General features: G+C 45.3%; 1 protein-coding gene and 1 non-coding gene across 2 annotated transcripts in view; both read left to right on the top strand.

Moving 5' to 3' along the window:
* The first annotated feature begins 675 nt into the window (after positions 1 to 675).
* On the top strand, positions 676 to 757 carry TRNAS-AGA (transfer RNA serine (anticodon AGA)). Its single transcript has one exon. It is a non-coding gene; the product is annotated as a tRNA-Ser (tRNA).
* A 209-nt stretch (positions 758 to 966) lies between these two features.
* Positions 967 to 17,833, top strand: part of HS1BP3 (HCLS1 binding protein 3) — a 53,249-nt gene continuing 36,382 nt past the window's right edge. Inside the window, exons 1-3 of the mRNA XM_086461616.1 lie at positions 967 to 1,007; positions 6,057 to 6,222; positions 15,369 to 15,576. Coding sequence (XP_086317742.1) covers positions 967 to 1,007; positions 6,057 to 6,222; positions 15,369 to 15,576 — 415 coding nt within the window. The remainder of the gene's footprint in view (positions 1,008 to 6,056; positions 6,223 to 15,368; positions 15,577 to 17,833) is intronic.

The following is a 17,833-nucleotide window of genomic DNA, read 5'->3' as shown; positions in this document are numbered from 1 at the left end:
GGGGTACAGAGCCTGTTTGGGGGGCAGCTGCACTGATGCGGTGGCAGCCCCTGATTTCTATCGCTTTTCTAATATTCCCCAGCATCTCCTTAAGTTTCTGCTGTGATGCTGAGGCGTGAGCAGCAGCCAGCAGAAAGCTGCGCCCGGTGCAAAGCTTTTTTTTTTGTTCTCAGTGCTTCTCTGCAGGGGTGTGCAGAGCTTCTGCAGGGAAGCACCGAGAAAAACAAAACAAAACAAAACAAAACAAAACAAAACAAAACAAAACAAAACAAAACGCACCCAGGTGCACCCAGGAGCGCGAAAACGAAGCCGAGCTCCCCAGGCCAGCAGCGGGTGCCGGTGAGGGGCAGCGGCGGCTGGTTGCTGCTTTCTTTCCAAAATAAAGGTTGGAGCAGCAGCACCTCTGAGGAACCCCGGGGCCGCGGGGGTTTGCTGGGCTCCTCGCCCCGGCGGAGGGCAGGCGCTGCCGCGGGGGGTGGGGGCACCCCCGCCGCCGGGCTGCCGTTCGCAGGGCAGCACCGTGCCCAGGGCGGGAGGCAGGGATCTACCGGCGGGCGGGCTGTCGCCGCTCAGGAGGAGGGCGCCCCGCTGCCCGCCGGGGCAGCGCCTTGGTCTCCCAGAGGAGAGCGGAGGTGAATTAGTGGAGCTTCCGTGCGGGGGCTGCCGCCCGTCGGTGTAGTCGTGGCCGAGTGGTTAAGGCGATGGACTAGAAATCCATTGGGGTCTCCCCGCGCAGGTTCGAATCCTGCCGACTACGAGGTGGCTCGTTGTTTTTTTTGCCCCGTGCCGGACATTTTGCTCTTCCCAGCGATCGTTTAGCACCAAAGCCGCTCGCCGGCGAACATCCGGCAGGGCGCCCGCTGCCAGCCCGGGGGAAGGGAGGCGGGACCCCGTGACGGCCGGACGCGGCCTCTCCTCCTGGGCCGGCGCCGATCCGGAGCGACGCCGCTTCGCTTTCCCGGCGCCATGCAGCACAGCCCGGCGCCCGCCGTGCTGGTCACCACCAGGTACCGGGGAGGGCAGGGAGCAGCGACCCGGCCGCCCACCTCAACTTCGCCAGCCGCTAAGGGAGCCGCCGCCATCGCCGAGCTGCCCGCTGCGGCCTTCCCTTGGCGGGGCAGGGCCGCGCAGCCGTCCCCGCGGCGCTGGCGGCGGACGCCGCCCGGGGAGGGGCAGGGAAGGGGCTCGGCGGGAAGGGAAGGGGAGAGAAGGGAAGGGAAGGGGAGAGAAGGGAAGGGGCTCGGCTAGCGGCGCCTCACGGAGACCCCGGGGCGGGCGCTGAGGGAGGTGGCGGAGCTGAGGGGAGGCCGAGGAGCGGCGGGCGCTGAGGAGGGGCCGAGGTGGGCGGCGGGTTGCTGGTGCGTGGGTTTGCCCCCGGGACACTTCAGGTGTTTGCGGTTCCTCGAGTTTTTTTGGCGTTTCGCAACCTGGAGAGATCCCCGGCGGTGTAACACGTTGTGTAATACCCGCCATTGGGTCCTTTCCTCCTGTGGTAACGCAGGGTCGTTTCCCTTCCCCATTGGCGCTGCTGGGGACGCAATGTGTGCTCCCGCCCTCAGGAAACATCTTTTCCATCTCACTGTTTCGAGGTGGGTCAGTAGGAACTTAAATTTGTCCCGAAGCGCATGCCGGCGTCTTCGACGCGTGGTGTCGTCAGTGCTTTTGGCTGAGCCCCTTCCCCACCGCCGTTCCCCGTCCCTCCTGCCCGCCAGCCCGCCTGGCTTGGTGTTAGGCCAGCGATGGACAAAATAAGCTTGTTCTGGTTTTCCACCTTCTTGAAACCATGCCCTAGGTGGGTGCAGAGTGGCTGTTTTCAGTTGCATTAAATTTTTAAAACCTCTATTTTTCTAGACGTGGCAAATGAACTCTCAAGAGAAATGCTTCAAGAAGAAAATGCTATATAGAGAAATGGTAGAGATACTTATTTTTTTTTATCCCCACGGGCTGTTTGAGACCACATGAAAGCAGTTCCTTATCAGATGTGACAGGAGAAGCAGAAGTGTTGATTCAGCAAGGTCCTGAGCCTTGCACCTACCTCTTAGGACAGAAGTAGCAACTATTTCAATCACATTAACTTCAAAGCCATTATTTTAATCCTTAAATATTTGGCTGTATCAGGGCCTGACTTCCTTTGGAGCGGTGGCCTTGAACTCAAATCCACTGAGTTAACTCACGTGTTTTGTAGCACTGCCTATATATTAGGTTTAGCCATGGAAATGGAAATCTGAACACCTGGGTTTATTTTACAGTCAATAGACTTTAGCACTTGCAAATTGTCCCACTGATACTGGAATGCTTTCAGTGATAGAATTGGATATATATGTACGTATAGGATTAAGGCTTTGGCAAGTGAATATATTTTCTAGCTTGTGAGATAAGATAGCTGTATAGTTGTGACCTTTTTCACTCTTTATACATACTGGTTTTGGGAATAGGTTTCCTAGTTGCTGTGGTAATACAAATAAAGAAGAATCTGCATACTTGTAGTTAGACTATACAGAGAAATAAAAACATTTGCTGGCTAACTCGTGTCTGATATTTTGCCTTCACTTAATGAACAAAGTAGTTGTACCTGTTTTTTCTCCTTTTACTATGACCTGGTTCACCTTTGGGCAGAGGTGGTCGGAGCTGGGTGCTGCTGGTAGGGCTGACTTTATCCAGGCAGAAAGTGCAGAGTCCGCTCTCGTGACCACGCAGACACTGGAATAAAGTTTCTCTGGTCACAGCGCTTACATCCCGTACTTCGCTTTCTTGCTTGTGATGGCTGCTTTCCCCCCTCTCCCATCCTGGCCTTTCAGCACAGAAAGCAGATTAATTAAAGTACAAAGCCTCTATTTTATAGCAAATCAAAAGACAGGAATGAAAAAATGCGGCTCTTCTGTGAACTGTGGAAACTGCTCTGTTCAACTGACCTTTACGTGATCTCCCCTTCTTCTGTCCCGTGATGATCCTGCATGATCTGATTGCGCAAGCACAGTGTTACTGGTGTGAATGGTCTCGTTGTATTCGGGTGAAATGATTCATGTTAGGGAAGTTAACTGTGTGCCCAAGTCTCCCCTGAACCGTCTGTATTGTAGACAGAAGTGTAACTTAGAGATACACAAGCTAGATTTAAATAAAAAGTAGGAGCGATAAACCTGCGTGCCCAAGTTAAACACCCAGCTTTCTCCTTTTGCTTCTTTTTTTAAAGCTACTAGTGTAAAAATAATTGTGTTTGATGTGAAAAATGAAATGAAATGGTATTCTGTCTTGGGATTTGTAGGTGCTGCTTCCACTTGAATAACAACAGTAACAATATCAGACGAATTAAAACACGGGGGCTGCTTATTTTGAAGCAAAGGCATTACAGGAACTAGTGTGAGCTTTGGATATTACGCTGTATCTGTCTCAGCCTCCCTGTTCATTTAGAATCATTTTTATATTTAAAAAAAACGCACAGTCATGTTGCTATGAAAGAGATCATAGGGGTAGGTTTGGTGCGAGAGGCGATAATGAAAGTGATCACAAGGCCGAAAGCAAAACAGACAAAAATGTAGTTATTCCCCTCCCTTTAATCACTTCCCATTATAGTCATTTTAGTTGAGACTTTTAACAACTTTAAAAGGAAAACCGCAGGTGTAGTTAACGTACTTAGTACCTTCCTAACATTTTTAGAACTCTTGGATGCAGCAGCTCTTGCAGTGAAGTTGTTGTTGTGTCATCTCAGAACATCTGTACGCGGTTGGTGTTTTAAGCGGAGTAAGGCCTTCAGGATGGATGGTTTACTGGTGTTTTTTTCCTTTTATTTACATCAGAGGTGAAAAGCGGGTTAATTTACCATTTATACTCTGTGGCTGTGTTAACAGAAGTCAGTCACTCCTCAGTACCCTCCAACAGCCCTTTTTGCTGTCATAGCTGCAGTCACAACTTCTGAGTGACTACGCATCTGGAGAGCATTTCCTCTGCTGTCGGTATCTTCTAAAAAATCCCAGATCCAGCTGATTTTACTGGCAGGTGTCCTTTGAGTCAGCATTTTGGCTGCCAGTGAATGAGACAACACTCCAGATAATGACTGTTATTTACGGGTTCAACAGACTGCTGTGTGAAAGCCAGGCACCTGCGTATTTGCACATAAGCACTATTGATTCTGTGTTTAGAGCCCAACAAGGTGTAACTGAGAACAAAATCTTGTCTGATAGTGTAAAGTCTAGGCCTTGACTGGCAGAAAATGAGAACAGAAGTGGAGCAAACAAGTGGTGTTTAGGTACCTAGTATAAAATCTTGGCCATGGTAGAGCTGTTGTTAAAGCCCTGTTTTAAACGTGGCTTGCAAAGATTGGGCCTGGGCCTTTGTTTGTTGCTGTCTGATTTATAGAAAACTCTGAAGATACTCTCTTTTAAAAGCTTTTTATTCAGTTTTGCATTGGAGATTTGGAGATTGCCTTCTTGGGAAGACTAAAATTTCAAAAGAACTGGTCAAGTTTTGACATGATGAGAGGAGTCCTTTGAAATAGATTGTTTAGACCTTTTTAATGTGTATTTTAAGTTTGTACACCTCGTGTATCCTTGGTGAAGGGCACCTGTGTTAATGAATCTAACTCCCTAAAGAAAGAGGCAAGAATTCCACAAGACATCTCTGCAATCCACAGGAGGTCCAGGGAAGATGGGACTTGACATTCCCCATATGACTCAGGTTAAAAAAAAGAAGCAGAAAAACTGCTTAATGAATTTTTTTTTTTAAGAATCCCTTCTGATTTAATTAAAAAACATTCACTCACACATAGGAAGGATGCACTCGGAGATGTGTTCACAGAGTATTCAGTGCTCTGGATGATAAACTTGTTTCTGAATTTGACAGAGGACTTGGTTCCAGCAACAGCGGTAGTGAGTGTGCTGTGGCTTGGCATAGGGGTAACTTTGGGGAAAGGATCACTGATCACTTTTGGTTTCCAGTCTATTGAAACAGACTGTTTATTTCATTAAACGTAGCATTCTCTTGTGCCCCAACAGCAGCTGCTTGGTCTTACTCTTGCTACGTGAGCACTATAATACAATCCTGGCATTCCTCTCGCAAAAATGTCGTAAATAATTCCTTGGGTGGGAATCCAAGGGGAAGGTCACACCATGGTTCAGTGGATCTGAAGCTGGCAGGAGAGGAAAATGCTCCCGTGTTGCATTTTCCTCCAAGAGAAGCCATGGGTGCTTCTGACTGTTGTCAGCTCTCAGAGGTGTGCACTGTTTTTCTTTGTCTGCTTTAACTGGTTATGAAAGGACAGGTGGTTTTGTTTCTGGTGGGATTTCTATGGGAAAGCCAAGATACTTAACTAGTGTGCCCTCTCTGCTATGTTGCAAGAAGACTGTCAGTCAGACAGTCAAAACCAGAAGGCAGCTGCAAGAGATCATGTACTCCTTTAACTTGCTCCGTCCTGATAGGTGTTTGTCTAATTTTCCTCAAGGACCTTCACAGAAGGACACTGAGTGGTTGGCCCAGCAGTCTACTCCAGCAACTTCTCTTTGTATTTCAGCTTTAATCTAGTTCCCTGCTTGGCTCTTAACAAACCTGAAGTTCTCCGTGCACTCCAGCAAGCTCCTTCTTCCTTTCGTGGCCCCTTTCAGCTATTGTCTCTGCCATTCCCAGGAATGCCCTAAGACAAAGGAGAGGTGAATAGGGCTTCATGTAAATTGTCATGAACAGACCTTTGCTTCAAAACAAGCTGTGATGGGACATCGTGGGATCTTCTTACCTGCCCTGTGGGGTAGGCCAGTGCCTTCAGCTCCTGTGAATGAAGCCATGTTCGGAATGAATCCCCATCTTCTCTTCCCAGAAGTGCTATGTTCCCAACATTTTGTGTGCAGTGGCCGGTGGCAGGTGCTTTGGGATAGAATATAGGAAGCAGGCCACGTCCACATTTGTATTGTTGCAGAGTAGGAACAGTGTTGGGGTAGGGTCTGTCTGATGTCCTGTTGAAATGGGATTCTTTGCACTGACTTTCTTGAGCTTTGATCTGAATCCTTGGAGAAGATCAGTTAAAAATTGTTGTGCCAATGCCTGAACTCTCAACATATTTTCTTCCCTAGGCAAATTCAGAATACACACACGGGGCTGGATTTGTCAGTGCCGAAATACCAGGAAATCCATGGGAAGATGATGTCTGGCCATGTGGAGTATCACATTTTCGTTGTTACCCGACTGGCTGCCTTCAAATCAGCAAAGCACAAGCCTGAAGATGTAGTACAATTTATGGTAAATGTTTAATCAGTGCTGTGTTAGTGATCACTTTCTTAATCAGCTTTGATTATTTTGGTCCTGATGTAGCAGATACTTTGTCATCGCAGCCTCCCTGGGTTGAGGTCCTTGGTAGGATAGCACAGTCTGCACCATTTCTGCAATAGGAGTATTAAACATATATTATACATATATTAATTAAACTTTTTATTGCAGGAGCTCAAAGCAACAATGACTGTTTATTGTTGCCTTTAAGGCATTTTGCATTATGGGTCAACAAATAGAAAACAATTAAGCTTTTTCTAAGCCCTGCTACAAAATTAGTTTCTCTGATAAATGTATCACTAGGACTTGGTACATAAACATGAAATAAATATGTAATAGTTCACTTGAATGGAGTGAGAATTGTGAGGCAATAAAAGGAATTCGCCTGGCAGTAGGTTAGCCATGACCTATTATCTTTGACAAGGTTTTTAAAATCCTTAGTAAGGGAATTTTACAAGGAAGTGTCCGTATAAAACATTGTTGAGTTGGATTGTCTTTTTCATGCTACCTGCAGAGTAGAGGTTTGAAAACACAGCACATGAGATTCGTTTCACCTGCTTTAAGTCATCGATAGCATGTGCACATCCACTTGAGCTGTCTCACCTGGGACGGTCTGTTGAGTTGACGGAAAAGGTACGTTTAGGGTACCTTTCGTTTGATCTGCTTTAGCTGTCTGCTGAACCACTCCCAAGAGTTGTTTTTCTGTCCATTGACTATAAAAGGGACTGCAAGGCAATGCACCCTGTTGCATGCTGTGGCATCTGCTCTTTTCAGATGTTTTGGGGTGACTGTAATGACAGAGTGCTGTGAGTGTGTGGTTACTTGGTAGACCATTATCCCAAGTGTAACACACTCCTTAGAAGACAGCTAAGTAGATATTTACACATCTGATTTGCAGATAAAGCCACATCTGTCAATGTTGTGAGGAGGGGCATGGTGAGGAGATCTCCTACATGTATTGTACTCCTTATGCTATATGTAACTATGGTGAAAGCAGCGATGCTGGCATGAGAGACTGTTCTGTTCTCCCTCCTTGTCCCTGACTGCTTGTTCTCACTCCTGCAGTGTTTCCTTCTGTGTGCCAGTGTCATGTGGCTGTTCTGTAGCGTCAGCTGAGGAACTGGTCCTGGTTAAAAGTGGTGTGTTTGGGGTTTTGCTGTTTAGTACTAATTAACACCTGTTTTTTGAGCCTGCAAGTTGCACAGCCCCACTAAAGTTTGTTCTGGGACAGAGGAAGGGACAGGCATAGGCAGACGAGAGAAGGGGATGTAGAATCGCTTTTTTTCTGCAGCAATGCCTGCTTGTATTATGTAATATTTCCATGCAGCTCTGTGAAATAAAGAACCTGACTAAACCTGAGCTGTTAAACTGGGCTATTGTCATCTAACATTTTGCTTCACTTAAGAATAAGTAGATAAAATCAGCTTGTCTATAAAGAGGAGAAACAGACTTCTTACTGTGGCCCCCCTGCTTGCTGAGATTGTCTGTTGCCATGTCTGCTCTTTCTAGGAAGATTTTCAGCACTTAGTTGCTCTTCTCGAGTGAAGTGAACCTTTCTGATTTCTTCTCTGGTCAGACCTCCTGACATTTCATTCTTCATGAAGAAGAAAATTGGCGTAGTCTGACAGGAATAACATTTATCTCATCAGATACATTTTTTTCAGCTGACTAAGTCTGTTACATTATATAGTTTGGTGTGTGAGAGTAATTTAAAACTGTGAGCTGAGAGGCTGGATGCTTTGCATCAATTCATTCCAGTGAGTCTTTTCTGTATGTATTACTGGCAGGAACAGAGGGATTCACCTGTCCTAACTTCTCTCTCTGTAAGTTGGATATTTTAATCTGAGTCTGTCCCTGCTTTTATGGTCAACGGGGAGAAGGGGAATAAGGTGACTCATCCTCTGGAAACACCTCTCTTCTTTGACCCTAAAGGGAAAGCATTCTGCATTTTAGACAGCTGGGGCAAGGGGCTTCAACTCCAGGCTAAAATGCTTAAGGCTCAATTGAGTTGCACACAACTCACTGTCTATACCACAGAGGTGCCCTGGGATTTTCCACCGGGCCTTCAGAAGGTTTTGGGTCTCCCATAGGTCCTGTGTGATGTCTGCCTGCCCCACACAAGCCCCTTGAATACCCCAAAGCGTCTCAGATGGCACGAGATGCCTGTCTTTAGGCAGAACGATTTGCTTTCTGTGATTAGATGTCTGTATTTCCTGCGGATTCCTAAGCTCCCATCCCAGTCAGTGCAGTACTGTTGAGAAGGATGTAGCTGAGCATCTACGGTGTGGGGGAATCCACTTTGCATAGCGTATGTGGCTGGTACCATTTGAGAACCCCTAAGGATAACCTAGGTGTCTGCACAGGGCTGTCAGATGTGACAGAGGCCCTAAAGGCGTTGGCACTGCCCTGGAACAGCATGAGGTGAGGCACAGTGCCCCATCCAAGCTACCACAAAATGTGTTCGAATGAGTTGAGTGTCGGTCACGTCTTGCCGAAGTGTAGTGACTACATCTGACTGTCCTGAGAGCTGAGGCGCCTCCTGCATGTAGATTGTTGTCTTAACCGGGAGGCAAGTCCCAGCCCTGTGGCTGTCAGGTGAGGTGAGTTTCACCGTGGTGTCCGTGTAGCGCCCCATGCTGCTGGATGTTGTACCAGCACAAACAAGAACCGCGACCCTTCCCCGGGGGGTTTGGAGGTGAAGGGTAGGAGAAGCAGGTGGCTGGGGAGCAGCAGAGAAGAATGAAGTTAAGTTGGGCAGCAGATGTAACACATCGAATTTGTATCACAAGGCAGAGTGAGGTGAGACCTCTGAAGGAGGAAAAAGAAACAACCGTGTGCCTGTTCTGCCTTCCCAAGTATGGCAGCAGGATAGGAGAGGGAACGAGGTTTTTTGCTGTTGTTGAAATTATCAAATTTGAGAGGCTGGAGGAAGAAGCCACTGTCACAGTGCTGAGATGACAGGTAGGTTAGAGGAGATGGGTAGGCCTGGTAGGATTTCCATTGACTCTGGATACATTAATCCAGTTTTGGCTACCTCCGGAGCCAGGTCCATGTTTTGAGACCCTTTGTCTTTCTTTTTTCTTCCTCCTCCTTCCCCTTTTCTCTCCCTGAAATACTAGCTAAATTGATGTCCCTTGTCTAGCAGTTTTTCCAGCTGCTTCCAGTTGAAGTGACTGCCCTCCACACTCTCATGCCCTAGGTGGCAGCAGAGAAGCTGGCTTTCTGTGCGGCAGGCTGTGAGGAACTGCACGCAGTGATGCCATCGAGCAGCATTTGTTGCTCAAATAGCTTCTCTGTATCCCCTGGAAAAAGATGTTGAGCAGGACAGAAGCAACCACAAGCTAACTGTGATCTCTGGGCTGCAGTTTAGCCCACACTGGATCGAGATATGTTAAGGGCCTATGACCAAAACCAGATGAACATCAAAAAGAGATTTCGGATCTGACCTGTGAAGTTACTAGCCATTAATGTGGGTCAAAGCTATCCAGAGTTCCCTGTTCCCCAGCCTTAATGGGACTATGCAAAATCACTATTGTAGCTTTTATCATTGAAACATTTGTGAGGCATTCACTTCTGTGATGACTTTCAGACCTAAATTCTTAGAAACTGGAGGGATTTTTTCATTTAAAAAAGCCATTTGTAAAACAGGCCAAATGGGTTGTACAGCTGCCTAACCCTGATCTTATTGTTGGTAACTGAAGGAAAAGTCAGCTGCATTTCTTTCAAAGGTCAGAATACTCTTGCCCTATTGAAAGAGTGAAATTGGTTTTGTCTTTGGCATCAGAGGTATGGCTGCAAAGGTGATAGGTAATTATTGCCTGTAGATCTGCCATTTTCTGTGGGAAGAAAAAAGGGCTTTGTTGTTCTTAAATGCATTTCTTCTAGCCACGCCTTACGTTTTTTAGCAATTAACTTCTCTCTTCCCAGCCTTACTAAAAATCCACCCATCTTACAGAGCCTTCTCTTTCTTTCTATGCCCAGTTTAATTGCTTCTTTTTTACAAGGTACATTTGTTGTTGGAGGTCTTTCTTTTTCAAAGCTGAACAAATAACTACTGGTGTTTGACAGGCACAGCACATTTTTGGGAGGAATTTACTATAGAACTGTCTTCCTCTCATAAAATGAGGGCGTCTAAGTACGTGGGTGTGTGTGTATTCATCAATGTTTTCATCGTTGCCTGTTTGCATATGTTGGCCTTCTTCCTGTGGGCCTCAAAATCTGTGTTGGAGTTGCTGTTTCCTGACCATACAGGTGTGTTGTGAAGATAAATTCCTTCGCATTATAACCTCTGTGATGTGAGAGGGGAAAAAAAATATCCCTGCTCAGTGTAGCAATAGGTTCAGGAGCCGTTAAGAATTCGTGTTGATTAAAAAGAAGTATTAGACTGCTTGCTCTTCCGCTGGGCAAAACAGATGGGGAGAACAGCGTGTGGTCATTTAATTAAAATCTACCGTAATGCATACCCATGAGGTCACCAAGCAACATTAATTCTGGTATGGCTTGAATTGGGAGTGTAGAAGTGAAAGTTTGGTTTGTGCTGTCTGCGAGAGGGGATGCTTTTGATTCCTGTATCCAAAGCCAGTGGTTGTCTAATAGGACAATGCTGCTGGATCTCTGTTTTCTGACAGTGTTATGAAGTGGTCTTTGTAAAAAGAAAGTCACAGTAGCCATATCTTTTTCATGAAATACTGTAAAGTCGAGAGTGCTCTTGGCTAGAGTGCATGTGCTGGCCAAAGGGCTTGAGTTAGCTCTGAAATCTCCATTTCATTGAAATCCTTGCAGTAGATATAAAACATATGAAGACAAGTTTGAGGTCAGAAATGGGACATTAGAAGGAGCATTAAAGGGAAAGGAGGCATTAAATCCCATTAATACTGAGTGGGATCAAATCCTCCTACACACATCTGAGAGTCCCAGGCTCATATCCTACAGGCATTCTAGTGTGTGTACTTTCATGCATGAGGTTCTCGTGAAGAAGGGGGCAAGGCACATGCATGAGATTGGAGGGATTAGCAGCAAACTTCAGGCTTTCACTTTGAACTTCCTGGTGGTTTTCTTAACCTTCTAGCTATATTTGATCATACTCAACTTACTTATTTGTTCCTGGTGCAAAAAATATTCAACCCATCCCTGTCTCTCTTTTCTGTGTTGGATGTTAATTGTTACAGGCAAATAGGGTCTTGACCTGGCAAATATGCACATGCTTTGCCATATTTGCATGATTAACTCTTTTGAAGTGAAGTAGATCGAGTCTTTGATATTGTGACTTGACAGAACTCCTTGAAGTGCGTGCACTCAGGCTGACTTACAGGTGGTGGGGGTTTAGCTCCACAGTATTCACAGAGTTCAATTAGAAGCATGGAGGGGGTGAGGATAATTGCAGGATCAAGACCTAGAAGTATTACAGGCAGCAGAAGGAAAATATTTGAATATTAATCAAATGGGACTTTGTTTACTTAATAGGATTGATTGAAATGGGGTTTAGAGCAGCATTTCTTTTTTATTCTGACATTTTGGGCTATAGGCTTCATTTCAAAGGGTTGTGAATGCTAACCAGGAAAAGCAAAATTTAATTTTGTTACATGCTGATAAGCCTTTGTCCTGGAAAATTGTCAGGGGACATCAAATTGAAAGGGTCCAGAGCAGTGCTTCCTGACTGGAAAGGTGTGAGAATGCTTTGAGTGATGCGTGGGACTCAAACTGAGAAAATACACTCTGTAAGACTTGACTGGCCCTTTGTAAGGCCCCTGCGTTGCCTCTGTGCTGCTGCATCCAGCTCTGGGGTCCCTAGCACAAGAAAGACATGGCCTTGTTGGAGTGCAGAAGAGGGGCTGGAACACCTCTCCTTTGAGGACAGGCTGAGAGAGTTGAGGTTGTTCAGCCTGGACAAGGCTCCGGGGAGACCTTCTAGCGGCCTTCCAGTACTTAAAGGGGGCTACAGGAAAGGTGGGGAGGGACTCTTTGTCAGGGAGTACAGGGGTAGGACGAGGGGTAACAGTTTCAGACTGAAAGAAGGTAAATTAGATTTAGATTAGACATAAGAAAGAAATTCTTCACTATGAGGGTGGTGAAACACCAGAACAGGCTGCCCAGAGAAGCTGTGGCTGCCCCCTCCCTGGCAGTGTCCAAGGCCAGGCTGGATGGGGCTTGGAGCAACCTGGTCTAGTGGGAGGTGTCCCTGCCCATGGCAGGGGGCTTGGATCTTTAAAGGTCCCTTCCAACCCAAACCATTCTATGATCCTGTGATTCTAAACGCATCAGCCTGAGGTTGTTGCCTTCAACCAGTCCTACTGTGGCATTTCCAGCACCGAGCCAAGGTAAAGATGGCAGTAGTGCTGAGCAAAGACGTAGAGGAGCCAGCAGCAGCCAGGGTTTGAGGCAGAGGGACAGCAGGCAAAGAGCCTCAGCTGGCAGGGGTTTGCAGGGGCCAGCACTGGGCTTAGGGAAGTGAGCAATGGTTTAGGCTGGAGGTTTAACATCTTCCCTGTGTGGTAGGTTATCCCAGCAGAGGGCATCCCCACACTGTTGGATGTTAGCTTGCCTGGTCTGCTGCAGGCTTTCGGGTAGCATATTAGTATGCTTTGGATATAGTGGTATCGCACTTCGTGTGCTGTGTCGCGTGTTATGGTTGGTGGTGGTGTTCAAAGCCCACGCAGATTCACAAAGGCTCAATTAGCGATAGGATGCGAGGGCGTGCATTTACTTTACGTTCAATGGTGTAATTAGACATAAATTGAGATTTATGAATAATTTACAAAGTTTTATAGAGGAGGAATGAAAATTAAGTGAGGAAAGAAACAAGTTTGTATGTCTCAGTTCAGTGTTACTTTGAGTATTTTAAAGCGGTTTTGACGTAGTCTTGTTGATTGGCTGATGTCTTTTAAAGCTTTCAGACATTAATTTGTTGTTTAGTATTAAAGTTAATTAGATGCTAAACATTTTTCACAAATCAGGCTTGATTTTTTTTTTCTGGGTGGAAGGTAATATTGTTTATTCTTTTGAAAAAGTACCAGTGAATTCCTGACTGCCCTTACATTTGTGCTTACACAGTATTTTTGGGAGAGGATCTGGTATCATACTCTGTTCAGAGTGCTACTGGGACCTAGCAAACTAGAAACGTACAGCAATTCAGAAATTCCAGAATTGCTTTCCTCTCTCTTCTTTGGGGTATCTTTCAAAGGGAGGATTGTCTTATTCTGAGAACATCTCTTTATTGCCATCACTGTAATCCTTGGCTGCTGAATTGCATGTCAGGTCTCGCATACAGAGCACAGTGTTGAACACACTTACCTGTGTTGCTCACAGGCGACAAGTCTAAAATGCTTGGGTTTTATTGCCCTCTCAACTCAGGTTTGGTTTTGTGCTTCAGATCTTTCTTACAGGGCTGCTTGCCTTTTGTGACTGGACACTGAACACATACTGAACATTGTACAGCTGAAATGCAAATATTTTTCCAATCAGCAGGCTTGGTTGATAATTACTGCAAAAGGCAGGGAAGCATGAAAGCTAAGGTGATTATTGCTCTTTATGCCTACGTCTAATTTAGTAAACTAGTCGAGGTGTGTCTGTTAATGTCAGGACCTGTTCTTTGGCCTGGAAGGCAACTGGCACAGACTGGCTGCATGAAACTTTCTTACCATCTGCAGTGGGCATTGGTTCCCAAACTGGTTACTACGGGGTCTCTGCACCAGGCTAAATCTTGGGCTGAAAAATCACCTGGGGGAGTGCTAGCTGCCCAGAGTCAAAACTGTGTCAGACATTGTTGGGTCCCAGTAGGCACTATAAGGTTCCTGATAGACACTGTCAGGTTCCTGTGCCTGGGAATATGCCTGATACGGTTTAGTTTGCTAGTATAGATGCAGTTTATGGATTCTGTGTTAATCTGTAACTCATTCCCCTTCTATTTCTGTGTTTTTTGTTGAGTTGACTTACTTTTATCACTGTGTTGGTGGAAGAACTCGTGCCTTCTTCCATCCCAAGATGTGGCACATGAGTATCTCCATCTTTTATGTCGCAGTATTAAGATTCACTCCACTAGAGTGAAACCAGCATGTGTTAAAGGAGAACAAGAGCTGGACCCTAGTAGAAGATCTGTACCTTATGCGCTCCACTAGCACTAGTTTTTTGGATTGTTCATTTTAGTCTAACTCTGTATTCATTGAAACACATTCATAGATTATGGGGCCATGGAGGGCCGTGCTGAATGTATTTTCTATGTAATACCACAGTCGCAGAGCATGACAGTCACTCTCTGTGGTGCCTGTAACATCACTTAGAGATAGTGTTTTGTTTGTATGTGGGTTTTGTGTATTGATTTTTTTTAAGGTGCTGAATTCGAAACTTAATGTGGCATAGAAGCCACACCATTTCTAATCAGCATTCCTGTGGTTATTGCTTTTCTTGTAATATCTTGGGCTTTATTTCTCCCCAGGCTTCCTGTCTTTGTCTGCAGAAGGAATGACTCCGTTCACTGTTGGCATCTTCTCCCTGTATGAGAACCTGTAGGCCGTGGCCAAGTTGTGGGGTTTATTTTCTCATGGATAAACTGAGTAGTCAGGGGTCAGCTGAGGTCTTTGCCCTCCGGTTTCTGTATTAGGTGCTCTGCAGGGCAGCAAATGTGCCAGGTTTTTAGACTTTAACAGCCAGAAGGGCAGTGGAGCCCACCAGGGCTGAGAAATGATGAAAAGATTGGGACTGCTTTCTCCATCAGGTGCCTACCTGGCTGGGCTTCTCTTCCCTCCCGTCTCTCAGGGCTGGGCATCGTACAGCTTAGTTTTAGTGGACAAGGATTTTTGCTGTCAGAGAAAAGTATCTGGAGCAGTGACCTTCCCAGTATTTCTTTAGTGGTGAGTCAGAGAAATGGACACTGGGTATTTGGCAATGAACTTCAGTTCCATTAGGGAGTGAATTTGATAACAGAATTGGAAGACCAGCAACAATGCTTGGGGATTCACTGTGTAGGTAAAAGGCTTTTACTAGGCTATATGTAAAGCTCCTTGGTAATACATGTTTTTCCACTGCAGTTTCTGGCGTTAATGTTTCACAGCGCTTAAAATGCTGCTTTGCTGCCTGTGTCCCTCCTGTAAAAAACCTTACCCAGGCAGCATGTTTCGTTGCAGGTTTCCAAGAAGTACAGCGAGATAGAGGAGCTCTACCAGAGACTGGCGACACGATACCCACAGGCTTCTCTTCCGCTCTTGCCTAGAAAGGTTCTCTTCGTGGGGGAATCTGACATCTGTGAACGAAGAGCTATGTTCAATGATATCATGAAATTCATCTCAAAAGATGAGGATCTAGCAACAAGTCCTGAGTTACTGGAATTTTTAGGTAACTAAAAGAAGTGAGTGTCCCCTCTGCCATGAATGTGCTTGTTTTTGACTCAAGTAGTCCAAAACTAGAGAATGCCAGAACAATGGTTGTCACTGAAAATATCCTTCTGTGCATCTACAGTGCTGCATAGTCATGTTTGCTAGTGTTTTCCCCTCCTCTCAGTGGACACATGCCTCATTCAGAATGTTAATACCACATTGCTTGCTTTGAAGGTATCTATCCCACCGTCTATGATTTCCCTTAGGCATATACCTAAGCTGTGATTCAGAACACATAAGTTTAGAAGGCTAAATACTGTCAGTGGAGAGAGGGACCCTGAAGGGACAGTACACCGTCTCCCTTAATGATCAACTGTTCCGAGTTTTGTCTGGTTTTCGTTCCTAATAAAATTGTTAGGCCTTGCTGAAGAGGGTCCTAAAGCAAATTATTGACCCTGACAAAGATTTGAATAAAAGACAGATTCTTTATTAGTTAAACCCATTCTCTGGCCACTCTTTTTTTTTTTTTTTTTTTAAAAATTTTTTTCTTTAGCCTTATGTCCAGCTTTTGTTGCCTCTTCCAGTGATTCATATAGTGCCTTTCTTATGTTCCTTGGGCATAGCAGGGAGTCACTGAATGAATGGAACAGATGGGCTCTCTGCTTTTAATTCAGCTGAGAGCTGCTGAGCAGGGAATACTCCAGCCTGGTGCTGTACAGGTTTCTCAGTGCAGCATTAGTTTTAAGGAAGTGAAGTTGCAAGGTGCTAGCAAGTCACCATGTGTGAACAGCCGATTTTGCAAAAGTGTCAAGTGTGGCCAGATTAGAAGTTCTGTGAGACTGGCAGTTTCCTAAAGTCAAGGAGGGGCAAAATGGCACAATATTTGGCAAAATCCTTTTGCTAATAATGTTTTGGAGTGGTTTGGTTTTTCTTTTTTCCCTGGCAGCATTCTCTTGAAAGTAGACCCCTTGCACAGAGAATTCAGAGTTCCTATTTATTAACCTTTGCATACTGTTAACCTAACTGTGGTGCACATGTCTATAGCTGAGTTAGTCTGGACTGTCTTTATGCTGTGGACAGACTGGGTGGAAGTATTGTGACCTGTTCATTGAAATCTGCCTTAGAATAGTATAAGTCTCACCCTTCCAAACCGGGTGGAATTCAGCACATACACTGCAGATCTTCAAACTAGTTGTGTACACTTTCCTTACAGATGCTGGAGATGTGATTGCTGTATTCAGGGGTGTTTAGGGAGAATCGACATGGTAAGACACAGATGACTGTGGGGATAAGATACGCAGCATCCTGACATTCACTGCCTACCCTGACCAGCGCTCTCTTGCCTATAAGGGGAGCACAAGACAACTTGCTCAGCGTAGACACCCACATTTAGTCAATGAAGTCTGCCCTGGGTGATTTGGCAGATGCAAGCATGAAAAGCTGGGTGAGATGAGTCTTCCATGCCATGTTACTTTAACAGTCAAAAGGATGAAACTATGAATTTTGTCTGTCATGGTTCTCACTAGTCTATTTTTAGCTAGTCTCATTAAATTGCTTTCCTGAACATTCAAAGACTCAACAGCAAGGAATAGTTCTCATTCTCCTGGGTTTTGCATATAACAAGTATGGTGAAAAGACTTGGTCAAAGTGTTTGCTTCAGTTTGCTGAATTTGCTCAGTTGGATGGATCTTGCATACTGAAGGGAGTTAGAACTTCAGGCTTCATTTTTGAGTGTAAATTGAAGAGCTGCTGTGGAAACTTCTTAATGCTGAGCAGGGCTTTAGTTTTATCCCAAATGAATTAAATTAGTAATAAAAAGTGGACTTTATCTCCACTAGCTATGTCAAAGTTAGCTATGTCAAAGTTAGCTGCCTACATCTAAGCAGAGTATTTATGGCCTGTCTGTAGTCAGTGGAGAGAAATAGGCACTTCAGAGGGAGACTTCTCAGACAACTTTCTTTGGGTGGATGAATAACCACATGGAAATTCTGTTGTTTATGTTGATAATAGAAGGAACATAAATAAGCAGATTAAACATGACACGCTATGTCTCAGATAAAGTTCATTTCCTCTGTCTTTCTCTACTTAACTACTTTAAATTGGTAAACAGATCAGACACATAATGTCACATCAGTGGATAGAAGGGACATCAGGAATCACAGAATCATAGAATGGTTTGGGTTGGAAAGGACCTTAAAGATCATCCAGTTCCAACCCCCTGCCATGGGCTGGGACACCTCCCACTAGACCAGGTTGCTCAAAGCCCCATCCAACCT

The sequence above is a fragment of the Leptosomus discolor genome, chromosome 2, assembly GCF_034619465.1.
Source record: "Leptosomus discolor isolate bLepDis1 chromosome 2, bLepDis1.hap2, whole genome shotgun sequence".
Classification (NCBI taxonomy): Eukaryota; Metazoa; Chordata; class Aves; order Leptosomiformes; family Leptosomidae; genus Leptosomus; species Leptosomus discolor.
Note: the sequence above shows the minus strand (reverse complement) of the source record. Positions and strands in the feature narration are given on the sequence as shown.